General features: G+C 41.7%; 3 protein-coding genes across 5 annotated transcripts; 2 read left to right on the top strand and 1 right to left on the bottom strand.

Annotated features, from left to right (window-relative positions):
- Positions 1-1,377: 1,377 nt before the first annotated feature.
- Positions 1,378-5,004, top strand: ucp1 (uncoupling protein 1). Of its 2 annotated transcripts, none has more exons than XM_047574914.1 (7): positions 1,378-1,540; positions 1,674-1,805; positions 2,034-2,232; positions 2,555-2,752; positions 2,844-2,945; positions 3,214-3,394; positions 4,566-5,004. In XM_047574914.1, exons 2-7 carry the CDS (start codon positions 1,680-1,682, stop codon positions 4,678-4,680), a joined length of 921 nt encoding a protein of 306 aa, XP_047430870.1. In that variant the 5' UTR covers positions 1,378-1,540; positions 1,674-1,679; the 3' UTR covers positions 4,681-5,004. The 2 variants fall into 2 exon arrangements, with proteins under 2 accessions (XP_047430870.1, XP_047430879.1); XM_047574923.1 differs by having other exon boundaries at positions 1,404-1,540; positions 1,643-1,805.
- Positions 5,005-5,058: 54 nt separating this feature from the next.
- elmod2 (ELMO/CED-12 domain containing 2) lies at positions 5,059-11,781 on the bottom strand. Its single transcript, XM_047574938.1, has 9 exons — positions 11,644-11,781; positions 9,478-9,624; positions 9,364-9,392; positions 8,324-8,421; positions 8,093-8,222; positions 7,649-7,782; positions 6,505-6,573; positions 6,207-6,340; positions 5,059-6,109 (listed from the first exon to the last, which is right to left on the bottom strand). Exons 2-9 carry the CDS (start codon positions 9,620-9,622, stop codon positions 5,952-5,954), a joined length of 897 nt encoding a protein of 298 aa, XP_047430894.1. The 5' UTR covers positions 9,623-9,624; positions 11,644-11,781; the 3' UTR covers positions 5,059-5,951.
- Positions 11,782-14,256: 2,475 nt separating this feature from the next.
- On the top strand, positions 14,257-19,852 carry gprin3b (GPRIN family member 3b). Of its 2 annotated transcripts, XM_047575001.1 has the most exons (3): positions 14,257-14,626; positions 15,703-15,959; positions 17,037-19,852. In XM_047575001.1, the coding sequence occupies exon 3, from the start codon at positions 17,090-17,092 to the stop codon at positions 19,235-19,237; it is 2,148 nt and encodes a 715-aa protein (XP_047430957.1). In that variant the 5' UTR covers positions 14,257-14,626; positions 15,703-15,959; positions 17,037-17,089; the 3' UTR covers positions 19,238-19,852. The 2 variants fall into 2 exon arrangements, with proteins under 2 accessions (XP_047430957.1, XP_047430951.1); XM_047574995.1 differs by lacking the exon at positions 15,703-15,959.
- The last annotated feature ends 334 nt before the right edge of the window (positions 19,853-20,186 follow it).

The raw sequence follows: 20,186 nt of genomic DNA, 5'->3' as shown, positions 1-20,186 counted from the left end.
AGATTTTTCCAAATAACTAAGACATTTTGAGCATAATCTTCAACTGAAGTACATTTTTTTTGGACACTAATGTATTTTATAATGAAGTAAAAGATCTGAATATTAATGTCAGATACTGATGATCTTGTTTCCCCTGTGCCCGTCAAACAGACAGTTTATTTTTTAATACATTTAATCACAACAGCAGCGCGTGACAGCGCGATGACATTTAAACCTCAGCCGGTTACGCAGAATCCCCTTCTCTTTCTCCGTGGAGCAAACACACAGAGGTTGTGGTCACAGTGAAGCAATCACAGCTCGGCGAGCTCGCCACTGAGCTCCACACGAATGCACTGCAGCTTGAAAGCAGGGATCCCTTCTCAGATACACGGCGGATGGTCATAAATCCATGTATCGGAGAAGATTCCTCATGCTCTGCTTCTCGGAAATAATGAGTGAAAAGGTTACATGTGGGGTTTTATTCTGCATAATTTGGTTTGTTGGGGAAAAAAACAATTTGAAAACATCTTGTGCTAGAATAATTTAATGATAATTTGACATTTTCAAACTCAGATCTACACTATTCTACCGCATGAGTAAAGTTTATGTGTAAATAGAGGAACATCCCCATGTTTCCCTCCTCCTCTTTCTTTCCCGGTGACGGACGGTGCATTTATTGTGAAAAAGACTCCGCTGCTACCAAACTGCTTAGAGGCCAAACATGGTGTGAAGCAAAGGTCTTATCTGCTTCGTGGTGAACTTCAGTCGTCGGCTTCATGTCACAACGCTTCCCTACTTTAATTTCCCCAACATCTGGTTCTTACCGGACGCAGCAGCTGCGACAGACAACAGGCACCATGAATGAACAAAGAAGATTAACTCATCAAACGAATACCACTTTTTTTTAAAGATTCAATGTGGCTGCTAAAGGGAAAGCCCTCTGAGCCTTGGTTATAAAGCCTTCAGAACAGATTGCGATTCGGCCGATCAGCTCTAAACGCTGTTGTTCACATTGTTGTGTTGTCAATAGCAGAGCAAAGGCAGGTCTGATACTGCCCCATTATCACTGCTGTTTAGGACCGACACTTGTAATAAAGTAAATAAGTGCTTAATACTAAGAAGCTGCCTGTCATAAGTTGAATGGAAGCGATAAATGAGATATTAAAGTGGATGTGGTGCTCACTGTGTTTGGTGGAGGGAGAATAACATTAGAGATAAAACCAAAACTCAGATGAAAATATTCTGAAGTTAAAGTCAGACAGTGGGAAAGTAAAACGGTTGTTTTTCTGCAAAGAGTCTGCACTGTGAGGTAAATTGAACATTGACTTTCTGACAGTCAGTGGACTTTGATTTGACCGGGGCGTACAGGAGCACACAGAAACGCCTCTCCCTGTGGATGTCATAAAAAAAAAAAAAGCCAGCCACACAATATATAAATGCAGAGCAAAAGATGCTTCTTTCCTTTCTGTGGAGTGGGGCCCCGAATGGATTATAATCTGGCCAGCTGAATCCTGTCTGGAACTTAAGGATCAAAAGGAGGTTTAAATTTGAGACAAACTGAGTAAGTGCGTTTAACATCGTCAGTCTGCTTTTGTCTACCTTTCACTCAGGAGGATGAATGATTAGTGTAGCGGTTGTTGTTTGTGTGGTGCTGCTTTTCCAGGAGAGAGCGCTGATCTGGTGCGTCTGTGCAGGTAAACATGGTGGGACTTAAACCCTCAGATGTTCCTCCTCCTTTGGGGGTGAAGATGGCGAGCGCTGGGGCCGCAGCGTGTATAGCCGACCTCATCACATTTCCCCTGGACACAGCCAAAGTCAGACTACAGGTACCTGTTTAGTCAAATTAAGAGTTAAGTCGTTCGTTGGCAGTGAAAAAATTAACCAGATGTTCAACTGTTTAGGAGCACAGTGTGATGATGTTGGCACAATTGACGGAGCGGTTTGACTTTGTCCACTTCAGCACCCAAAGATCAATTCTGCAGCAACAACATGCGGCCAAGGTTTTCTACTTGTGTGGATGTGAATGCAATCTGTGACTCCTCCTCCTCCCCCAGATCCAGGGAGAGAAGCAGGCGGTGGAGGGCATCCGCTACAGAGGCGTGTTTGGGACCATCGCCACCATGGTCCGGACCGAGGGGCCCAGGTCTCTGTACAATGGGCTGGTGGCCGGGCTGCAGAGGCAGCTGTGCTTCGCCTCCATCAGAATCGGCCTCTACGACAATGTGAAAAATTTTTACACCGGTGGCAAAGACAGTGAGTTCAAGATTAAACATGATGCCCAGCACTTGGAATATATCCACAAACAATTCAGTTCAGGAGAAAATCTAAACAAATAGGGGAAAATAAAGAAGGGTAAAACTGCAAGGCAGAAATAATCTGAGAGGAAATCTTCTCAGTGAACATTAGGTCTCTTGTCTTGGCAAAATATTTGAAATTGATCTATTTGTTAACTTTTATCTAAAATTTATGAGGGATTTCGGCGGTCTGCATTGTGATGAAGTGTTGTAGATAAAAGGCACGCCAGTGAAATAAATAATAAATGTGAGCTGAGTTGTTCCTGCCTGTGCTTCTCTAGACCCTGGTGTACTGATCCGTATCCTGGCCGGATGCACCACAGGCGCCATGGCGGTGTCCTTCGCACAACCCACCGACGTGGTCAAGGTCCGGTTCCAGGCCCAGATGAACCTGGACGGCGTGGCTCGTCGTTACAACGGCACCATGCAGGCCTACAAACATATCTTCCAGAACGAGGGCATGCGCGGACTCTGGAAAGGTGACATTTGAGTCACAAAAAAAAGAGTAGGAAAAAAAACTTTATTTCCAGCTGCGATTAAAAGCGCGGCTTTTCACGTGTTTTCATCCAGGAACGCTGCCCAACATCACGAGAAACGCGCTGGTCAACTGCACAGAGCTGGTTACGTACGACCTGATAAAAGAGGCCCTCCTCAGACACAAACTGATGTCAGGTGAGAGTCTGTGAATGTACACACACGTGCAAATGCCAGGGAGACAGCTGATTGGGCAGAGACCCTCACACCCTCTTCACCTCCTCCACAGCTGATAACAACAGACATGTGCTGTAAATACAGTGGATATACGATGTTTATCTCCATCAAGAGATTACGGTGTCTGCTGACAGGGGTTTCTACACCCAGACAGCTGATAACACAGTCCGTCTGAGTAAGTGCCATTCATTGAAAAAAAAATTTTTTATTTCCAACTCTCCCCCCGCAGACAACCTGCCGTGCCACTTTGTGTCCGCGTTTGGCGCCGGCTTCGTCACCACGGTGATCGCTTCCCCAGTGGACGTGGTGAAGACGAGGTACATGAACTCACCACCGGGCCAGTATAAGAGCGCTATCAACTGCGCCTGGACCATGATGACGAAGGAGGGGCCGACTGCTTTCTACAAAGGGTGAGTTGATCCCCTGTGCTCCCAGAACAAACCGTCCCTATCAGTAATTTCTGTTATTTAACCAAGAGGAGACACCGCAGATAAATGAGGTTAGGCTTTAGACTAAGAGGTGCCACTGTGGACACTGTTGCTTTAAAACAACTCTTTAGTATGAACATTTTCTGAAATACTTTTTTTTTTTTAAACAGTTATCTATTATGTATCATGTAATATTTATCTATATCACAATTGCGTTCATCTTAAACAGGAACCTGAACAGGTTCAAAGTTCTGGTTTCATCATGTTGACATATGAGAGTCAAGGGTCGTTACCAAGGCGATTTTGGTAATCTCTATTCATCACTGTTAAAGAAAAAAGAAATACACACATTAAAAAAAACAGCAGACAAAAAACAACAGGTTGGAAGACAAACATGTAATTGGGTCAAATAACATAAAATGTATCTACCAAATCATTAGGGACACTAGTGAACTTGAATGCATGATAGTATAATGATCCTTAACTGTGTTGTCTGTTATTTATCGACCAGCCCCACAGGTCTTCAACAGGAGGGAGGCACTGCAGGGGGTATAGTTTAGTAGTATAGGGGTATAGTAGGTGGTTGGTGTTTATTGGTCTGCAAAATGTTGAAGACCCCTGAACTAATGGGGTTTTCAAAAATAATAGAAGCGCATCAGCACTACAAACCACAGCCTCCGAATTGAAAACACAGTTGAATCTACTGCGCTCTCCGTTTTTTTTTTCAAGTGCTCCTGAAGTGGTGATTTCTAAATTTCTAAATTAGAATGAGGAAATAAAAATTTTGAGAAAGCTAACTTTGAATAAATTGTACATTTCCGACCATTTTTAAAGGGAAATGGTATTTACAGTTAAAACATCACCAGTAGCTGTTTTTACATTAAGACAGTTTTATTCATTCATTATAAGTTTTCTTAAACTTGATGTTTAAATGTGCAAACATGGTTTGATCTATTAAATAGTGTTAAAAGTTCTGTTTGAAAAAAAAATAAATAAATAAAATACTTGCTGCATGTTTCAAAAGTAAAATAACTGGTAGTAAAATAAATATGAAAGAATGCATAAATATATATTTTAGATTTTGATGATGAAACCTTAGTAGGTAACTTTCACTCCTCACCTCAAACCTCTCAAACTGTGTCTTTGTTTGTAGATTTGTGCCCTCATTTCTGAGGCTGGGATCGTGGAACGTAGTGATGTTCGTCTCATTCGAGCAAATCAAGAGGGCGATGATGGTCACAAAGAAGAGGATTGAAGCCACAAACTGAGATTCCCGTGTCAGCGTTTGATGGTAAAACCTGGACCCGACCCCAGGGCTGAAACACCCACGAGGAAACCCAGCGCTTCCCAATCCCTGGTTGTGTTCGGCTCTGTCTCTTCTTAGCCTGCGCTGACAGACGAGGATTTCCCTTGTTGGAAAAGGAATACTGGACAATCTGCCTTGAATTTGCCTTTATGTGAAGAAAACACACTTTCCTTTTATATTTATAATTTGTAACAATTCCATACATTGTGGGAGTGAATGTCATAGACACAAGTTTGCACTTGGAGACCTGTACGGTAGCTTAATAAAGTGTGAGACGTGTTTAAGAGCCTGGGCTCTCCTCTTTATCTTACGCCTTTAGACACGCAGACATGAAACTGGCTTCAAATTGAATGTGTTTTTATTTACTTGGAGCAACACGTGTAAGTCGTCACATAGCATTCCTCATAAGTAAATCACGACACGATTATAAAAGGACAGGTAACAAAACTTCTGAATCATTGTTAAGACGTACATGTTTGTGAATTACAGTAATGACATCTGTGGGGACACGTTAAACCATGCACGGCTTTAGAGATGAGGGCACCACCATGGAGCGTCACAAAGAGGAAATCATTCTTTACATTGGTCAACATAAATATTAAATTCCTGAGCAGGACAATTGTGAGAACACGCAGGCTTTGCTCAAATAAACACAACAAGACAACTAATATACGGCCGTTTCCCCTCCGTTGTTCTCTCCCTCGGTGCTACAGTTTGGTTGCTTGCTGACTGAAAGTGCTTAAAAGCCTCATGAAATAAAACGCCGTCGTCGCTACAGCCCCCTGCAGCAGCTCTCACTCCCCCATTGATGGATGAATCAACAACTGGAACAATAACTTTTGAGGCATAGGACGGCAGGTTTGTGCTCTGTTTGAAACGACCACTGCTGGACTCGATATTAGAATATGAGAGATCGACTATAGGCTATGTATAAAAGATGGACGTACAGGCGGTTTAGACTTCTGCGTTAAATTTCTAAGGGAAAACGACAACACAATTAGGTTTTTGAATGTGAGGCTACTGTAGCTACAGATTCGTTGGAGACGCTGCCCATCGACCATGAGTGGTAGCAATCCAAGCTGCTCGTCAATCCGTGTCCACCTTTTATACACAACTCTACAGAACCACCCAGTTCCAATCTGATTTAATGTTGTTAATGTCGAGCAGTGTTTTTTTTTTTTTCTTTTTCCCGGCTTACCCCTCGGAGAGGTCAGAGGATAACTGAGGCATGTGTTAATTTTTAGAAGTGGCAGTCAGTGTGAGGGTCACATCAGGGTCCTGTAGACGTGTCTTGACAATGCTGTGGAATTGTTCTCTGTATTGATTGAACTGCATGATGCTCTCCGGTTCTTCCGACACCCAGAATTTATCAAATTCGTACGCCAGATAACCTAGAGGAAGAAAGAAAAAACATTTCACCCTCTATTAGAAAATGTTGTGTGTGGAGCTGGCATATATTTTTATTTTATTTTTATTTTTTTTACTCACAGTACAGCTGATGAAAGTGACGGAGCTCAGGTGTTCCCTGGACTGTATTGTAGAAATGTGGTTTCAAAGCACCACTCTTCAGGAGGCTGTAGGCCATCTCTGTCAGGTTGATGCCAACTATAGCATATGAATACCTAAAATAGGTACATTTCACAATCAATACGCTATTAATAATAATATTAATAATAAAAACTGAAAAAAAACAAGCTATAGCTTTGCTGAAAGTGATGCAGATGATTCAAGTCACAGTACAGGTGGAAAACTAAAACGCTGATGCCCATACATGAATGTCTCTTACCCCAGTTTAGGATGATTTGCATGAGACAACACCTGACGAGCCTCCACTGTGTAGTTTTCACTGAAAAAACTGCAGATGGAAAGAAAATCATAATATTACTGTTGCTGAGTGTAAAATAAAATCCTCAACCAACACATATTTTATTACATATGAATGTATAAAGTGCAACTATATATATATATATATACACACATATATATATAATGCTAATGTGTGGGTGTTGTTCTAATACAGCAGCTTATAGTCCCAGGTTAGAACTGTCGTCTTGCACTGTGTTTACTTAGAAAACAGAAATCAGTGTTATAATATAAGCTCAAGTCATATAAGCAGTCATATAAGGCAAACAGTTAACATATGCACACGACTCCAAAAAGATAAATTATTGATCTGTGAAGTCTTGGTGTATGTGTCTGGATTAATGTGTAGAGATACATCCTACAAAGTCTGAAAATGCAGATAATTTAGACCAAGAGCAGACTGATGCAAAAAGATATGTCCAAGAACCCAAAATTTGATCACGGGAGGAGCTGCATACATCGATCAGGCATAACATTATGACCTTTCTAGTATTATGGGGGCTTTGGGTGCTATGGGTTGAGGGGAGGGGCCTCTGTGGTTCATCCCACAGACACTTGATCAGTTTGGGATTGAACTTAGAGGCTTTGTGCTGTTTTCATGTTTTTTGAGTTGTTCGTTTACTGTTTTTTTGTGTGTCTGTGTCAGGCTGCATCCCTTTGGGGATGACTGCTGCCATCAAGGAGTGTCATTGTTATGGGGTGGGGGTGTCTGGTCTGGTGGGAGTTACATGTCTAAGTAGCATCCACACTAATGCCAGGTTTTCCAGCAGAACATTGTACGGTCGATGTTATTTACTTCTACTGTCAGTGGTCTTATTGTTGTGGCTGATTGGTGTGATATGTGTGTGCAGGAACCACATCTTTACAGGTACTATGCAGGTGTATTTTCTTCTGAGCATCATTGTTCTTTAATATGGATGAAATTAACCATTTCAAGTATTTGTGAGTGGTGACAGTTTTCCATCAGTTTCCTTTTTAACCATATTTTGACAGAGAGACCAACAGATGCTTCTCTTGTACCGATGTTCTCTCCAGTTCTTCATCACCTGATTACTCTGATTACTCACACGAGGTTGATTAGTCCGAGCAGCCCCATTCCTCTGAAGTCAGTCTTGGGGTCGTCTCCCTGGAATCCAATGTCCCCCCACTGTTTGGTTATCCTGGACTCCAGTTTCACTGCTGGCATCAACAGGTCCCACAACTGAGAGTACAAATGATTCTGGGGTCAAACATTTTGACTGCCACCGAACTGCGTAAATATTTATTTTTGCATAACAGGAAAAACTAATTGAACGTGGCAAAAATGATGAAGGCGACCACTCATTGTGGTATTTAACAATGATCCAATCTTTTAGCAGCGTTAAAATGTTATGTTCCAATTTAGTTTGAAATACACTGTGCACACTGTGTGTACTTTGAACATATCATTATTTGCTTTCACCATGCATCTAAAACACACAACTGATTGACTAACGTATGGATGGACTAACTCCAGGAGGAGGAATCCATACCTTCAAAAGCATGACCTCATGATCAGGGTTGTCTGAGCAGAAGACTTCCTTTCTCAAATCCTCTACACATACATACAAGCTGCTGTATCCTGTTATCTGCAGCAGACAGACGTGAAGATTCTCCTTGAACCTAAAAAAACAACGAGATAAATCCGGTAATTCATGATTAAATCACGTTACTCTGCAATTTAAAGAGCTACGGTTAATTTAAACTAACAAAATCATCCTTACTGGGGATCTTTTTGGGGTTTGATGCTTTTCTCTCTCATTATTTGATCCACACATTGCTCTAAATTATCCTTGCTGCTTTCCAAAGCTCCTCTTAAAACCTACAAAAGGAAATACACATATTATGTAGAACAATATTCATACAGAACGCTGTCAGAAAGTGGCACAATGGCTGCTAAATGATCTACAACCACAGCAATAAAAAAAGATTTTCAAAATCAACCTTAGAAAAAGAATAAGCCGAGCCAGCACTTGTTTCTTCACTGAATGACTCTTGACGGTGGAAAGTGCTTACTTAGTTACAATCATAAATGACCTATACAGTCAATGCATCTATGTTTGGCAAGAGTGCTGAAAGATAAGGACTGATTAAGGTCAGAGGATATGATGATACTGAACTTCACACATGATAAAAGTGAAGAGCTCAATAGTTCAGCAATCAATGTTTTGTTTTTACACTTCAGTGAGTCGGGAATCTCTGGAAAGCAATTTGGTTTCTTCTCCCAATGTGACCTGAATCGGGTAAACGTTCTTAGTTTTCAAAGCCCCCACACGGCCCCAAAAACCTTAAATTGACCAAAAAACATCAGACAATCGGGACTCATTTAATTTGCTGAAGTGATTTGTTGTTTGCCTTTTAAGAATCGGTGTCTTTGCATCTTGACTAGGTCACCTGTTAACCCGTATTCAGTCCCTGCTGAGTTTCTAGCTGCTCTTTGTGTTAGACGGTGCCAGTCTGTGTGTTGGTTCATTTGTAGGACTGTTCTGACCTCTTACAGAAACATGCTGATGGACAAACTTGTATCCAATTTAAAAAAACATATTTAATTTTCAATTCTGGAAAGTTCTTGCTAGATCATGACTCATCAATATCCTGATATCCAGGTTTGTGCTAAAGAAATCTTATGATTATCTTTCAACAACCATAAAAATAAGTTTAAAGTTTAATCTAAAATACCAGAATATGAATCTACAACTACTGCATATGAACCCTGTGTTAATCTTAAACAAAACTAGCTTAACAGTGGGAACATTGTTCTTACCTTGTTCTTTGATTGTCGAAGAGAGTACTCTACAAGAGAACGCAAGGCACGGATTAATACAAGGGAGCGGAAACAAAGTAAGAACCAAAACAAGATTGGGATGATAAGATCCACCTGCTTTTGTTGTCCTCGCTGCCCCTGGCTTGTATCCGGAGCATATTCTCTGCAGCTCACATTTCCCTGTTCCCTGTCTGATGAGCCACTTCAGCCAGTACCTCAGGAAGGACGTGTAGATGTACTGCCAGATGCTCCCCAACATTTCTACAGCACAGAGAAAACACACTAATCATGTCCAGAAATTAAACGATTAAACGATTTTTAACACTTGTCTGATCAGCCCGTTTGTCTACAATGAATATCTGAAAGTAATAAATGACCTCCTGGTCTTGTACCAAATTTTCACAATACCCTTCACATATACAACATGGTCTTATGAAGTTATAATGAAACTACAGAGCAGTACAAATTAATATGTAATCAGAGCCAGTGAATGCTTTTCATGTGGTTTACATTTAGGTACAGTACATGAATGAACTTTAGCCTTTAGACTACAGCCTGTACATTCTTTATTAATACTTAACACTGGGAACATTTGTACACATCCTGCACATCCAGTCACAGACTGACTGTTTATATATTCTTTTTATATTCTGTATGAACGAAGGTTTAAATAAATCTGATCGTGACAGAAGTAGACCTTATGAAAGACTAGTTGTAACGGAGTGAATTTTGTGTATTGTATCAGTCAAACACAACATTAAGTGACATAATAGCTGCATTCAATGTGGAGATTATATATGAACATAAATACTGTATTTGGTTGCAGAGAGACCTCAGCTCACTGCAACTTTAGAAAACACATGTAAATAGATAAAACACAAGTAAATTAAAACAACACGTGTGCTGCATTTACAAGCATTCATTAGCAAATACGGACACGCACTTCAGGTGGTGCAAATGTTTCCACTTACGGAGTATTTGCTCCTCATAAGTGGTGTTTAAAAGATGTTGAAGTCTGGTTTAAAAGTTGCTGTTTTATTTTTAACATCCCGGTCACATAATTCCAGTTCAAATAATTTGTCAAAAAACACAACTAATGTGCAGATTAATAGGACTAATCATTGTATAAAATGCTTTTTGACATTTAGGGTCCCCAGGAAACATTTCTCGTTGCCGTTTTCATGGCGTTTGTGTGCTAGTATCTGCAACATGTCTCTCTCCTCAGTTGTGTTTTGATTATTTGCACTTCTTGTGTTGTAAAATTGATGTTGTTTGCCTTTCATCCACATGCATCTGCCTTTTTAAAAAGCCGTGCGCTGATCTCTCTCTGCCACTGGATGAATGTGAATGGAGTCACTTTTGCTACGTGGACATTTTTTTTTCCATAGACTGAACTGTCCGCCTCCAGATGTCTCTCTGAAACTCATTACTTTTCAAAACTGTAACTGTATACTAATATCCATTTCCTTTCTCTGCTTCACCTGTTTTCCCCTCGTTCTTTTACATTTTCTGGTCCTGTGTGTGTGTTTTTTATATTTTTTTTTAATGAAAAGTCTGAAAACTACAATTTGAAAGAATACATTTTAAGGAAATACATACTTTCTTGCGATTCTAGTGACACGCACATACAGAAGAGCAGCAATAAATCAATAAAGTACCTGTACCTCTGCATATAAAATATTTTATTAGTTTTATTGCCTCAGTAAACGTGACTTCATGAGTTTGTCTGTGACACAGTGGCAACAATGGCCACCATTGTCCTTGATTACAGCCAGCCAAAGCTATTCATTGTTCAGTGCATGAGAAGAACAAGTGATCTTGAGTCGCCATTAAATACAAAATGTTAGTTTGAGTTGGGCCGATACCGAAAATATCCTATGACAGTCACAACAATAGCATTGTGGTAGCTAGCCTTGATGCTACCTTCAGACAAACGAGGTTATTCCCTTCAACACAAACATCCAGAGGCTTTGGAGGCGCTTTGAGGAGCAGTGCTTATTCATGTTAGCAAACAGCTAGCTCTTTATCTCCAGGTTTTAATGAAACAACCAAGCTATTAGGTTTTAAAACTCACAAATGAGAGTTTTAATTAACCCCGGTTCACACAACAGGTTGTCATTGTATTCGCCCAACTGTTAGCGAGCTACATCATGATAACCCTCACGCCTCAGATATTGACGTGTTTGAGAGGATTTACGACGAGAAAGCAGCTGAGGTTAATCTTACTACACTGTTGTGAGGGGAAAAGTGTCGCCAGTTAAAGATGTATTTAAAACTTACCTCCTCTTTCTAGCTAGAAGCCGTGTGTTCAGGTTAGCGACGTTTCTCTTGACAACAGCCCCGGGTCCGATGCGTTCAGGTTCAGATCAGACACACAACCAGACCATACCGGCCAGAGAGGACGTACAAACATTTTTCTGGCCAACGTTCATACTTATGTTTAGTCATCCCAAATAAGTTATTTCTAATATTATTTAGGAGTGGATATTTTGTTCATATGTTGGACTCTTTCCGTTGGACTTAAATTGTTTATGTTATTACCGTGATGTCTTTAAACATAGCAGAATGTTTTGAAAGCTGCTACAGCGCCATCTACTGTCCAAACCCGTACCAACCCTCTCCACCGCACATGCTGCTTCACAGCTACACTATTTTTTTCCAGACACTGAATTTTAATCACTAGCTGATTAGTAGATCTAAATCCCTAGACGGTTTTGCCAAACTGAAATGCTCAGTATATTAGGATAAACAGTTTTCTGCAGGAAATGAGGCTTTAAAAGGGGGATGTTTGTGAAGGTTCTCAATCATTCAGGTCATGGTAATCCAAAAGGTGTTAAAAAAAAAACAAAACAAAAGGCAACTGGACTTTTAGAGTTCTGAGAGCCAATCATCCAAATAGCTTCTTCAATTCTAAGGGGTGGGTGGGAATTTGAGGTTTAAATAGGAAATCAAGCTCGCTTGATTTGCTTCTGTAAGAACCAGAAACCTTAACTTCCATTAATGGAAAATAGTTGCACCAGTTTCTGGTTCTTACAGAAACGAAAGTCCAGTTGCCCTTTTTTATGCATTTTGGAATTTCTGCAGGGAGTTTGCATGTTCTCCCTGTATCTGTGTTGGATTCATTGGTGATTCTATATTAGCTGTGTGTAAGTGTGAATTGTTGTCTGTTTCTCTGTGTCTCTGTGTTACCTGTCCAGGTTGTACATCACTTTTCTTACCGGATGACAGCTGGGATAGGCTTCAGCCACCACCACAACCCTCCTAATGGCACAAACAGCTACAGAAGATGAGATGAGAGGAATTTTCTGCAGGTCAGATTGTGTTCAGATGGAAGAACAAGTCAGACCAAGCACTTGCATTTCCAAAATTAACCACAAGATGGTGCCAGAATCATAACTAAACTTCGTGCTGCACCAAATTGATATTTCAAGGTCTGATTTTTCTTTTCTTTTCTAAACATACGAGTTATGTTAGTGATACTGGACATAATGTCACCTTTGTTCATCTGTGTCATAAAGTGTAATCAAGATTTAAAATGGTGGAAAGAGGCAACACATAAACAACCAAAAACTGCGATTCATTTTCCAGAGTGGTTGCACTCAAACCCTGACCCTCACGTGGTAATCTGTCTTATCAACAACGTATGCAGCCTATTCTGAGATACTGTAATTAAGCCACGGTCTACCTTCTCGCCTAATCAGTCCCTCTGGGCTTTGGAAGGCAGGAGGTCTATCCCGTACAATTACCTCAATCCAAGAGAAACTCCTGTCTGTGACACATGCTATATTTGACAACTGAGTCCCCAAAGTAACCAGCACTCAAAGATTAGCCCATGATGAGCTGGGAAGTGGAATATAATGCTGACATTAAATTAGTCATAACAGCCCTGACGTAAATGAAACAAAATTCTTTCAATGGCTCCGTAGGATTGATAAAAAACAACAACAAATGGACACTGATGCACGCTACAGTTTTAGCTGTGACTTGGTTGGAGAAACTTACTTACTCATATTTTCAGGAGTCAGGCAACATAAAGGTAGACACCCATGAGTTTCAATTCTTGCCAACAGGATCCTCAACAAAGGTGATGTATTAAATTTGTTAAAAACCAACCAAGCACAAGTGGCCCTCTTATGAATGCCTTCCTCAGCAAAACTTAAAATTATAACTTTTCAGAAGCTGAAACCAGCAGTTGACAATATTTAAAGCAGCAAAGCAACATATACCTTATTTTCTTATTATTTGTTTCCCTTTTAAATGAAATAATTTCCTTTGTTATAGGTCATGATATGGTGATAGCAGCAGTAAAGAAGGAAATGTATTTTACTAGCCTGCCATATCTCATTTACAATCACAGTTCCACTTGAACCTGTATATTTCCACATGACACCCATTTCTCATCGGACTTCCCATTTGGTAGTTATTGTGATTTATAATGTGGTGGATGTCCATTGAAATCTTTAATCCTCCATGTAAAATATTTATTTTTGGAACCAGACATCTCTTAAATTAAACCGGACACCAATCATGATCTCAGTTCTCAAATGTCTTGAGTATGATTCATTGTTCAGCAGGTCTCCTCCCAAACCACACAGGTGACTGTGTGAAAATCTACATTTAATATAAAAGGCACATGATGTTATCCAGGAACATAACCTGATTTTGCTCAAGGAATCCCCCTCCGTCAAACTAAGAAGCACAACACAACCGCATTGGTGGCCACAAATCCGTGTGCACACACAGAACAACAACAGCCCTCTGTCCTCTTAAAAGATTAGGACACGGGCTGCTTTTATGAGACGGCCCCGGGATCTAATGAATTTCAAGTGCAAGTGACCCTCCTATGAGCGCCTGCGGCAGTTACAACACTGCCTCCATTCTCGTGCCCTCCCATTCATCCATTCATCTGGTTAAGTCCGCTGCACCACGTTGCCTGCCCTGCCTGGACCAGCTCAGTCTGGGATAGCACACACACCATGAGCGGTCCATTTTGTGAACGGTGCGCTTTGTCTACGCTTGAGCCAACGGTGACAGGGAGGCAGCATCCGCCGCTCGGACAGCCGTGACTCATTGCGCACGGTCAGTCCGCCAGGGCGCTCGGTTGTGGAGGATCGATACCTCTAAGACCCATATTCTGGTGGAAGGCGTGGCTTGGTGTCACCGACACAGGGTTGATTTTTCCATATTCATTTCTGGGGGTTTAGCCTCGTCTCACTGACACAGACGCGCAAACGGGCACCCGGGACAAAAAAAAAAAATCAAGGTAAGCCACCCTCATCTGCTAATTAAAACTGCGCCTCCCATCGTGCTATAGGTGTTCAGTTCATCCGCAAGGTCAAATCAAATCAGTAACAGAGAAAAAAAAATACGTGGCTTCTCCGACAAGAAGCTACAGTACATGACATAGATCTTAATTGGCCCGAATGGCTCGTGTGCATCACTTGAATGTTTTCCGTTTTGCATGGATTCATGTTATGCTTGCGCCCTGCCGCTCACTCTTTCTGTTATTTCTAAAGTGCTGCAGGGAAGAAAGACGAGGACGGATTTGATTGTCGAATTACGGCCAGGAGATTGTTTACATGAATATTTGCGCTTTGACAACAGACAGGCAGATGCACAGTGGTAGAGCTCATACGGGCTACACCTGTCAGTGACCCAAACCTACCATTCCGTGTTTCCAGTCACACTCAGAAATATGCTTTCAGGTGACCATGTCCATTTAATCATATGTTTCCACTGCCTAGTGAGTGTGAAAGGAAGAGTTACTCTTTATTTTGTGTAGTCGGATGTAATTATGACCTGTACCATATGAAATCTGTTGATTCTTTGAATGTGAAGGATGTTGTTAGAGAAGTAGAAGGAAAGAAAAAAAAACAGGCTGAGATGAGCTGCATATATAGAGTCTATGATGATCAATAATGTGTCTGTATTGCAAAAAGCCCAGCTGGTGCTGAAGCTCAGCCAGTCACCAATCTCAATCCTCCTTATTCGCGAAGGCTGCTTTCTATGATTAAAGCCTTGATCACAGTTCATTTGTCCGACTCCAAAGGATCACGTATTTCAGACGTCTGCCGAGTGCTGGCACATTACTTGGACAACCGGCCAGATGCTTTTTAGGAGGCAGGCTGAGATGTAGTCATTCATCAGGCCTCGGATAAAGAGCTCTGTGAAGCTGTAGGTCAATGCTTAGGATTTACAACAGACTGATTGCAGGACAAAAGAGGATTTCTTGTTGGCTTTCAAACCTTTTTAGTGTCTTTGGTATCTGTGTATCTTCACTGTAAGGGCTACATGACTTTAAATGAGTGCTTATGGACGTTTTCACTGTGCATTTTGCAGAATGACTCGCTAAAGGGAACTGAAGTGGATGCTGAATGTGAACCAAAGGACCAGTGAAGTCTAGCAATAACGTTACCATTTGTCACATAACACAGTGGTGAACAGTCAATTAAACTGAGTCAATACCAAGCTGAGACCAGGACTACAGTTCCCTCTGTGAGCAACAACACAGGGTCTTCATCAGTCGACTCATTATTGGTTCCCTTTCTGTGCTGTTACTCTCGTTTTTCTTCATATTCACAGTGGCTTCAGCGGAGGTATGAATAGACAGCGTGCTTCCAGGCAAATACCGTGTGTAAATATATTCAGATGAAACCCAGTTAATTTGATATCCACAGTCTATATACAAAGTGTCTGTTATACGAGAGCTCCTTCAGCCGCTTTATTTATCCCACATTACTTACACGCTTGTAAACTTTGCTTTGGTTTAGTCTGGCACAGCGTTTTGCATCCTCTGTAGGGATTTCCTCACGTATTTGTTAGCTTATAAAACAATAAATGAATTTCTTTCTTTAGACTCTTAGCAAAAGACATGTTAAACGGCATCTCAGAAATCAGACACAACAAACATTCATTTATTCTTCACATGCTCGTACAAAGATCCTTTCTTGCATAGACTCCAGCGTACCACAATTATGATTATATACTCGGATGATGGCTATGCTTGGAATCACATGAATTACTTTTAAGCATGAGAGTGAACTTAGGCAGGTACGGGTCATTCATTGTTATGTGCTTGGTTCAGTGATAGCGAGTGAAACTGTGCGATCATGTTGGATCATTGACCAATTTAACCCTTTATGGGGCAAGGAACTATATTTGGTAACTTCAGCACACATTTTAAATTGTGTCCCCGTGTCCCTCAGTGAGGTTGAGAACCATGTTTTTTTAGGTCTTCAACAGGGGGTCCGTGGAGGTACTGCAGGAGGGTTGCAAAATCTTTGATTGATTAGACATTTTTTACATATATATGTAGGCTGAGTTTAATATAGAACAGTAAGTAGGGGGTCTCTACGTAATTTCTCCTTCAGTTTGGGGTCCTTGGCCTGAAAAACGTGTTCTAATGCTCTAAATCCATATTTACATGTGTTTACCACCTAAGGGGAAGGAACCATATATGGTAAATTCATCATTCTTGAATTTTCTTCATGAAAATGAAACTTTTTGAGTAACCAAGTCTTCTCATGCTCTAAAATAACACTCTAGGGTTAACATGTAGAACTTCCAAGTATTTCAATGAAAATCCCTTTAAAGGGTTAAGGAGTTAAATGTTGTGATAAGCAAATTTTATTGATGTCCAGTAAGCTAAGTCTTTTTCTATTTGTCTCTTTCAGGACACTGCAAAAACTGACTGACACTGTGCATCTTGTGAAACAGTGAATCCGACATGGGAACTAACCCAAAACGGACAGTGACAGTCCAGATGGTGCCTCAGCTGGCTGTGGTGGACACACTGGGCAATAAGGAGCCTAACGCTAACTGGGCTAAAGAGCCCAACCTCAAACTCTCTCAGGTGTGTCCAAAACCTAACCTTTCATCTCCTGACAAGCAGGATATCGTATCTGTGCCGACTGCCCCCGCTAACACCACGCCACATACCCAAAAAACTGCTTCCAGTGGAGGTGAACCCGTTAGCAGCACCGTGTCAGACAAACCAGGACCAGGAAATGGAAACCAGACAAAATCTGAGCATGTGACAGTCGGAGACAAGCATTTGCCATGTGTGTCTCCAACAGGCCATGGTGTGAGTAAGGCGGGAGGCGTCCATAAGGACTCTAATGCTAACGTGGAAGTGCTAAGCCTGACAAATGAAAAGGATGTGTGTAAGGATGGTTCGCCGACGGCCGCGCAGGTCGACATTCACAGGAGTGACTGCAGAATAAAAGGGCCGAGTGCTCCAGAGGAGGATTCAAAGGCCAAAGTGGAGAGTAAAGAAAATATTTCTACAAACGACAAAAATCTCAACAGGATCAGCGAATTAAGGAATACAGCATCAGAACTTAAGCAAGATAACAACGGTAGTATTGTGTCTCCCAAAAACAAGGATATTACTGTACCTCAAAATAATAAAGAGCCTGATCATGTACAAAGCTGCTCACCGAGCTCTGCAGCACCAACACCCACACAAAGCATGGAAACGTCAACTCCTCGTAGCCCCACTAAACCAACATCAAAAAGTAAAGAAACAGAGTCTATAAATGAGAATTTGTGTTTAAAACAACCAGAGAGGGTATCACCAGTAAAGAAACAAGAAGTCTCCTCAGATAAACATCAGCCAGTGTCTTCACAGATGGATTCCTCCACTCTGCCCCAGGCTATACAAAACGTGCCAGCGTCCAGGCAGGTGGCTGAGGACACCAGCCAGACTCACACAGCTGTCTTTGAAGGGCAGCAGTGCTGCAAGCTCTACAGGGAGGCCTCGACTATGACCTCATCTCCATCACCAGTCAAGCAGTGTCATGATATGGAGGTTCAGGCGGTGGCTAACATGTGCAATAAGGCGGTGGCCACAAGTCCAAGTCTGCTGCCCTTCGCTGTGACTCGTAGGCCGAGTGGTGGTGCAGCCTCCAGGGAGGAGGCGCAGAGCCTGGCTGTAGTGTACCAGGTTAATGACGGAGTGAGTCTCCATCCGATGAACATCACCTCTCTGTCTGCCTCCACGGATCCGATGGCAGAGAGACTCACGGTCGAGGCAGAGATGTGCCCTAATCAAAATCCTGGCGTGCTTTTTCACTCAGAGACTTTGTCCCAGCAGCACGACTCCAGGCTAGGAGCCAGGGCGAAGGAGCCAGGATCAGCTCTGTGCAACATCCAGCCAGTTTATCAAATCAACATTGAACACAGCAATCACAAGAAGCAAGGCGAGGCAGGTGACTCCCAACATAAAGCCAGAGTTCAGACTTCCGCTGCAAAAACCGCCCCTGCTGAAGCTCCTTCTCTCAAATCAGGGACACCCCTAGAGACAGCTGGAGCTTCCAAGTCTGCTGACAGTAACAAAGCTGCGCTGTCTCATGCTGCTTTTACAGCCAAGGCTGAACAGGCCCTGCCAACACCAAGAACAACAACAACAACCATATCCAAGACAGGCCTAGCCGAAAATAAAGATGCAAGTTCAAAACAAAGGAGTAAAGAAGCTGGAGGTAAAGTGCTGACAAAGGAGACAAATTCTGGCAAACAGAAGTCGGAACCGGAGACAAACGACGACGAGGACGACGAGCTGGGGAAGCAGAAGGACAAGTGCATCCACGACGTCGTCTGGGACGAACAAGGGATGACCTGGGAGGTCTACGGGGCTTCTGTGGACCCAGAGTCTCTTGGTTTTGCCATTCAGAGCCACCTGCAGTGCAAAATCAAGGAGCAGGAGAGGAAACTGATCGCCCAGACGTCTTTCCGAAAGTCGATCTCTGGTGCCGGTTCGCCGCGACACGGCAAAAAGAACAAAAGGAGGCAGCAGAACATTTTCAGGTCAATGCTGCAAAATGTCAGGCGGCCCAACTGCTGCGTACGTCCCCCTCCCACCTCCGTCCTCGAGTAGCACAGCACAGAGGTTCTCCCCTTTTTTTCCCCCTAGAGGTCAAAATGTTTGTCCTCCCCTCGTCAAGAATGCGATGCCAAGTGAAACATTTATGGGACAACGATCCCTGTGAGTATACTGGAATGTTGTAGCATAAAGAGTCAAATTATTTGTGATGTCTGTGATCGAAGAAAAAAAAAATGGTAGGAAATAGAAACCTAAAAATGAACAATTCAAGAGTTATTTTCTAGAAATAGATATTATGAAGAGAGAGAAAGCTGTTTTTAAATAACGAAGGCAATAATAGTGAAATGCATGTATCTTAGTTGCATTGACAGGCGTGTGACGCGAAACGAGTACCAGACCTTCACGGTAGGAGGCTCTGATCGTGAGGTGGACATCTTACTCATACTGTCAGACATATCTGTGCAAATCTATTAAACCAACATCTCATTACATTTGGTGCATTTGCTATATGTTGTTGAGGAGTTTTGAGGCCGTATATTTATAAGCTGTATTTTCTTTTGATGCACATTTATTTCCAGTGAGTGGTTAAAAAAAAGGGCCTGTATGCATACGTAAATGAGCTGTCTAATCTCTGTTCTTTAGTTTTCTATTAAAATTACAACACAAAAACAAAAAATGCTTTTACACATTCTTCATTTTCAACAAAGTAAACAATCACTGTTCTGATGATTTAAAAAAACAAAACATTTCAGGTGTTTTAAAGCAGATTTAAAAAGTATTGAAATTAAAGCTTAGGAAAGCCAAATATAAAGTCTAATCAATAATTCAAGGAGACGTGTTAGAGCCAGGTGCACATGTCAGGGGGAAAGAGAGCAGCAGGTAACATCAAGGCCGTCCACAGGAGATGTAGAGGAGTGACAGGCTGCAGCTGAGAGTCGAGGTACAAGTCAGTGATAAACCATGCTGGATAAATTAGTGTCAAGCTTAATGAGGTGATCCCAGA

This window comes from Mugil cephalus, chromosome 2 (genome assembly GCF_022458985.1).
Source record: "Mugil cephalus isolate CIBA_MC_2020 chromosome 2, CIBA_Mcephalus_1.1, whole genome shotgun sequence".
Classification (NCBI taxonomy): Eukaryota; Metazoa; Chordata; class Actinopteri; order Mugiliformes; family Mugilidae; genus Mugil; species Mugil cephalus.
The sequence above is the reverse complement of the archived record's forward strand: the minus strand, read 5'-3'. Positions and strand labels throughout refer to the sequence as shown.